This window comes from Octodon degus, unplaced genomic scaffold (assembly GCF_000260255.1).
Source record: "Octodon degus isolate 3935 unplaced genomic scaffold, OctDeg1.0 scaffold00214, whole genome shotgun sequence".
Classification (NCBI taxonomy): Eukaryota; Metazoa; Chordata; class Mammalia; order Rodentia; family Octodontidae; genus Octodon; species Octodon degus.
In genome coordinates this window covers 3,265,226-3,271,945 of record NW_004524790.1, presented here as the reverse complement: position 1 = coordinate 3,271,945, position 6,720 = coordinate 3,265,226, and the positions used below count along the sequence as shown (strand labels likewise).

The following is a 6,720-nucleotide window of genomic DNA, read 5'->3' as shown; positions in this document are numbered from 1 at the left end:
ACCCAGAACTACATGAAAAAGAACAGAAAATCTGGCCTAGCTTCATTCAGGTTTCCATGTAATCTGATTAGTTAGCAGATGTGGGTGGAACTGCAGGAGAGCACACTTAGAAGACAGACCACCTGTCAACTGAAGGAACGTTACTGACTGTGGGCCAAATGCTTGGACACCTCTATAATCTGTAGAACTAGTCCTTGCAGTACCATTCTTGCAGGTAATGAAATGCCAACAATATGGGATTTCAATTAGTTGTTTGAACAACCTGCATTGTAGACACAGAAAAGGAGTAACCCTGTCTGAAGACAAATAAAATCAGGATATTGGAACCAAACAAGAATTGAAACTTGTGATCAGGAGAGGGCTCATCAATCACAATGCTTAGCATCACAGTGCAGAAGAAATGGAAGAGGATCAGGATGAAGATATTTTCTACTTAGCCCTTAGACAGAAAAAAGAATAGGGCCAGTGAGATAGCTCAGTGGCCTAAAGCATCTGCTTAGGTAGGCTTAGGCAGGTGAAGTGACTGCAGTTTGATCTCCAGAACCTCAAACCATGCCAGCCCTGCCCACAGGGCAGGCTGAGCTGGATACAAAAGAAAGAAAGAAACAAGGAAAAAATGAAAGAAAGAAAAGAAAAAAGAAGGAAGGAAGGAAAGCAAGAAAGAGAAAGCAAGCAAGCAAGAAAGAAAGAAAAATTTCTTTTTGAGACTGATTGTTTGGGGGGAAATGAAAAATGATACTCGATGGGTATTAGACTTATGAGAACCCTGAAGACTCTTTATTCCTGAGCACTTTCAAGCACTGCTGGAGTGCTAGATAAATCTGGAGAGGAGGTGCTGAGACAATTGTAAGCTCACAGCAGGTCATGCATGGCTCCGATCAACAACAGCAATAGAACATACTGGAGATTGAAAGATCTGTGAGAGTTGCTCTGGGGAAGAAGCTTGTAGGGAAACGAGGGCTGCAAAATTCTTTTATATCATCCCTAGTGCTATGGTGGACATAGCAGCCGAAGACCTCCTGTCCACACTGGTGAATTTTGTCAAAGAAAACTATAAGCTAAGAGAGGGGTTTTCGGACTTCCTGCCTTATAAAGCATTGCAGAAATGTAGGCTGTAAATTCACATTAAGATAACTACTTACAAGCTAATATTAATATACCAAGATTAAGGTACACAATAAATTACACTGTGTCCACTCAGTGCAAAACATAGCAAATGAAAAATGGTTTTGATTCAAACATTACAGCTCCCTTAGCAGAATAACTTCTGTGTCCTGAAAAAAAATCGCTGAGTTCCATGGCTCTAAATTTTCTCTGTGTGTCCCTGCTCTTCAATTATTTGGGTGAAGGGACTTATAAAAGTCATTTCCAGCTTTGTTTCTTTTCCTTAGGGTAACACAAAATAAATTTATTTCATTGACTTATTCTCTGATTAAATTCTACATAATGGAAGAAGTCAAGGTTTTAAACTTAGAAATGGTTGATCACAACAGAATAAAACTATGGAATGTAGATATTTGAAATGACTCAACAGGAGAGAAAGAAAACAAAATATATTAGGGAAAAGGTCTAATTTAAAGCTGGAGGAGGTGACTCACCCCCGTAATCCTGGAATTCAGAGGAGGATTGTCATGGGGCCAGTTTGAACTACCATGTCTTTCTCTCCCTATCTGTTTGTGTCCATTTACCTCTCTTCCTCTCCTGCACTCGATTCCTCCCTCATCCTCCCTCCATAGTTTTCAATACATCTATAACATCTATATGTACATCTTACTTCTTGAGTTACTAATTTGGATTTTCTGGGTTCAGCTTAATTATTAGTACTTCAAGCAATGGGGAATAGACGAAGCTATGTGCTTCCAGAATGGCTGGTACACAGACAATATGTAATTACAAGAAAAGTTCTGTGCCTGCAATAAACCTTGGGTTTGTAATGCTGCAACTCTTTATCTTAAGCCTTCTAGATTATAATACCCCAGATATTTTTGGATTGGTGTTGGCTTTTGCAGACTATGACAATGACAACGTATCCTTGAATCATCCCATGTAATCTATTAGCAAAATTGCAAATGACATCTATGCAAAGGACTTAGTGGGCCAGGCTTAGCAAATTTGCCCAGGAGGAGGAGGCCCCTGGGATGTTGCTATCTGTGAACTTGTTGAAATCATAGTGCCTCTAACTGGAGAGAATCATGCTAAATTATAATTTCCAATTTGTGTTTTTCACCTCAACCCCAGGCCTCAGATGTAGAGCCCAGGAGAGAAATGATGGAAAATTTCTCCTGAGGCAGGGAAAAGGATTTGCTGAGGGGAATCTGGGACACAAGTGTGTCCACTTGAGTCAAACACACAAAGCACTATAAGATCTACACATCCTTGACTGAAACTACAAGTTTTCTCTTTCCCAAGAGTTAAGGGTTTGTAGATGCTTCAACAATGTTCCTTTTAATTTTTGTTTTCCTGCTCCTGCAGCTTCCTTTCCGGGTGTGCAATTTTGATAATGAAGTCTACTTTCACAACAGGAGCACCAACGTGCAGAAGGATGGAGATGTGGTGATTGGGGGATTGTTATCCCTTTATGTCTATATATACAGCACTGGCTTCTTTGATCTACAGCCTGTGAAGCACTTCTTAATTTTGCCGTAAGTGTCTTTTCATGTAATTATTTTCTTCTTGAATATCAATATTATTCATTTCTCTGAATTAATTTGTGATTTAGTGCATCAGCATTCTTTATATTTCTGTCTTGTTCTTTCTACAAACACATGAACAGAATGGTCTGTAAATTACTGTGCATTTTAGTAGTTCTTTTTCACTTCTGGAAAGTGAGAGGAAGATATTGTTTTCATTTTCTTAACTTCCTGCTTTGAGGATTGCAACTTGAGTGAGACACCACTCAACACTGGTTCAGTATTTGTGCCCTTGTCCTATCTGTCTGCCACTGCATGACACTAAGAGCCACTCCCAAGAATTATAACATAACCATTGAATCAAAATCAGTGCTAAGTGACTAGAGCAAGCATCCTTAACACAACTCATGAACTAGTGTTTCTTTGATTGTACATGCTACTCCTTTTTTGCATACTGTGTGTTCACTGTTGTTTCTGACACCCTCTTTCTCAGTGTAGATATTCAGTGATTATTTCATATAAGCTATTTCTTCCTTTCATACCAAGGTCTCTATGACACTTGTACCAGTAATCCAGACCTGAAGTAGGGGGTGAGTCATCTATGAGAATTTTGCCTTCCAATGTGTACCCTTGCTGAGCAGAAGAGCATTCTATGTTGACATATGAGCACATCAGTTTTGTAGCCAGATATGTGATTACAAATAGGATTTGCAAACCCTCAAAAGGTTCTGGCATATGACTTCTGCCTTGTGGGTTCAAGGGATGTTACTGAAACATGGGCTTTTTATGCCTTTTATCAATGCTGTGAGTACAAATGTTCCTGTGGCTACTTCTCATGTTTGAGTGAAGAGATGACAAGGTTAGGAATTTAGTCCTCTGTTTTCTTTTGATGGTGCTACATCTATATTGCATTTCTCAACATTTTCAGGTGTTTGCTTATATTTTTATTGTAGGACACTTGCCTCATGGGAACTTAGTTTTTGTTAACAGGATCTTACTATGTTTCCTTGACTTATAGCAATGTTTTGGGATGAAGGATTCTCCCTGCTTCAGTCTCCTAAGCAGGTGTAAAATGGGCATGTGCTATTATACCCTATATGTATTTGTTTGCTTTTGTTTATCTCAAAGTATGTTTGATGTTATCAGTGTGTTTAATATACAGACTCTGGTTCTGCTATTTGGTGAATGTTGTTTCTCACATAGTGAATACATGAGGAAAACTTTGGGGTGATTGAGTCATTGAGGAGTGAGTTGAACCTACAGAAATTTGTTTCAGAAAAAAAATTACAAATGGCAGTCATTGGAAATTGCAAGAAGGATTTTTATTTAATCAAAGTACAGCCATCAGTATAGGGACCACTGCAATATGGATGTGCAGAGGAGAAGTAGATTTCAGTGGATTTTGTGTGCTTCTGGGGCTACTGGGAGTGTATAGTCAAAGAGCAGCTTTAAGTTCAATGGGTGGAATATTACTAGGGGACAAGATAGAGGTAAGGAGCGATTCTGGCTACAATAACCATCTAGGCATCCAAGTGCAATCAGTCCTGAGCTTTAGATAAAGGAGAACTGGGAGCTGATCAGAAATGTAGTATGGTTATGTCTTACAAATATTTTACAGATGTTGGACAGGAAGTTTATTTTTATTCTTGGGGGGATAAAAATAGCTACCTGCCTCCATCCAGTCTGGGACGGAAAACAGCAAACATGTAATTTCAAAGAATATTTTATATCCAGACTGAGATATTTACTCAAAGCAAGAATTTTGAGACTTGGGTGGGCCAGAAAGCTCAGCGGATCAAAACACCTGTTTAGACAGACACAGGGGCCAGGGGTTCAATCCCTGGTTTTCTGTGCTGGACCTGCCACCAGGGTGCGCTGAGATGGTGTTTGAGACTGGGCGTGGTGGCTCGCACCTGTAATCCCAACGTTTGGGAGGCTGAAAGCAGGAGAATTACTACAAGTCCTATCTATGTAGTGAGACCCTGTAGACCCTGTCCTAAATACATTAAATAAATAAATAAATAAATAAATAAATAAATAAATAGAATTTTGAGACTCACATGAAAACTTTTTTTTCACAAATCAAAATGAAAAAGGAAAAGAACTTTTGCAACACAAAAATATTTACATTTATATAGTTAATAGATATTTAAGTCAACATTAAAGTTTTTAAAAGGAGGTCATGGCCCGTCTGTGGAAATGAAATCACTGTAACTGGTAGACTGTGGTTCTGATACCTTAAACTCTGTACAGAAACATGAACACATTCAAATTTGTCAAATGATCTTTCTGCATCTATTGAAATAACCATGTGATTCTTTTTTTGTCTTTGGCTTTTTTACTCTGGTGTATTACATTTTTCTTTAAATTCAAATTTTTTAAATTGAATATTAAAAACAGAACAAAGGCAAATTGCAGAAACAATTACAGAAGCAGTGTTACAGACGACATTACATTACATTTTGTGATTTGCATCTTTGAACTGTCCCTGAACCACTGGGATGAATCCTACTAGGTCATGAGGAAAACCCTTCTAATGGTTAGAATTTTGTATCTCCTTGATTTGGTGTTAGCAATTTATACGTCTCTAGGATTCCGTCCATTTCTTCTGTTTTTCACCTTATCAGAGTATAGGTTCTCAAATTAAGTGTTCACAATCAGCATTTCTGCAGGATCCATTGTGATTTCACCATTTTATGTTCTAATTGCATGAATTTGAGTCTTTTATTTCTTTTATTTGATAAGATTGCCTAAGGGTTTATCAATTTTATTTAATATTTTAAAGAATCAACTCTTTGATTCATTGATTCTTTGTATTGTCATCTTAATTTCACTTGCATTAATTTATGCTTTTATTTTCATAATTTTCCTCTCATCTGAGGTTTAAGGTTGACTTTTTTTCTAGAAGTTTAAGGTTCAATTTAAGCTGTTTATTTGGGCTCTCTTCATTTTCCTCATGTGATAATGCATGGCTATAAATGTTCTTTGTAGGACTGCTTTTACTGTGTCCCACAGATATGAGTATGTTGTATCTGCAGTATAGTTTGTGTGTAGATGCTATTCAACTTTTTTATTGTTTTCTCTGTGAACCATTGATTGTTCAGAAGGGAGTTGTTTCATTTATCCCTTGTTTGTGTAGCTGTTCTCATTTCTTTTCCAATTGATTTCCATTTCAGTACAATATGATCAGATAATACTAATGGAATAATTTCAATTCCTACACATTTATGTAAACATATTCTCTGGGTTAGTATGCCTTTGATATATGACAGACTGTGTAGACTGTAGTATATATAAGTGTGCTCGCAGACAAAAACAATGAGCAACCAAAATCAGAATGGTTGTGTTGAAAGCTTTCTATACTTACATCATTTTTATGCATATTATCAAACAACCTTAAAGAAAAATAATGGGAAATTTTCTCCAGTCATGAAGGAGACTATTATGTTCTTCAAATTTAATTAAGTAATTTGAATAAATTAACATACAAATGGTGTTTCTTATATTAACACTTGATTAATTTAATTATTTTTGTGTTTTACTTGATGACACTGACTGCATCAATTTTTTTCTTGATCCACATTTCAAGTCTACTTCTTTTGCATGGTCAGTTGAGGTCATGTACATTTATGGTTAAAACATATGCTTTGGCCTATTTTTGTTGTGTTACTTGCCTATAGTAGGATTTCTATTTTTCTCCTCGGGTTACTTGCTTGTTCTGCTTGGTGGTTCTTTTCTGTTGTTACTCTTAAAGTTGTGCTCACTTTTGTCTCTTTATAAAATATCTATCAGTATTCCTTGTAGTATTTCTTTGATGGTCATAATTTTGTTCAGTTGTTCTTTGTCATGGAAGTATCTTATCTCCATTAAATTTGATAGATTATTTTGCAGGGTACATCAATCTGGGTTGGAAGTTGCTTTCTTTCAGGATCTCAAATATCTCACTCCAAGCTCTTCTTTTCTTTTTTTGATTTGATATTTTTTTATTTTTTTATTTTTTTAAATTTTTTTTTCTTTTCAAAGTTTTATTGATAAACATATAGCAATGAGACAGTTTCAAATCAAATCGAAAGTACATTTTCAACAAATA

At 36.5% G+C, this 6,720-nt stretch overlaps 1 protein-coding gene across 1 annotated transcript in view; it reads left to right on the top strand.

Annotated features, from left to right (window-relative positions):
• Positions 1-992: 992 nt before the first annotated feature.
• The window catches only part of LOC101585022 (vomeronasal type-2 receptor 116-like), a 41,847-nt gene continuing 36,119 nt past the window's right edge, over positions 993-6,720 (top strand). Inside the window, 3 exon segments of the mRNA XM_012517787.1 lie at positions 993-1,107; positions 1,965-2,026; positions 2,473-2,642. Of these exon segments, the coding sequence (XP_012373241.1) occupies positions 993-1,107; positions 1,965-2,026; positions 2,473-2,642 (347 nt within the window).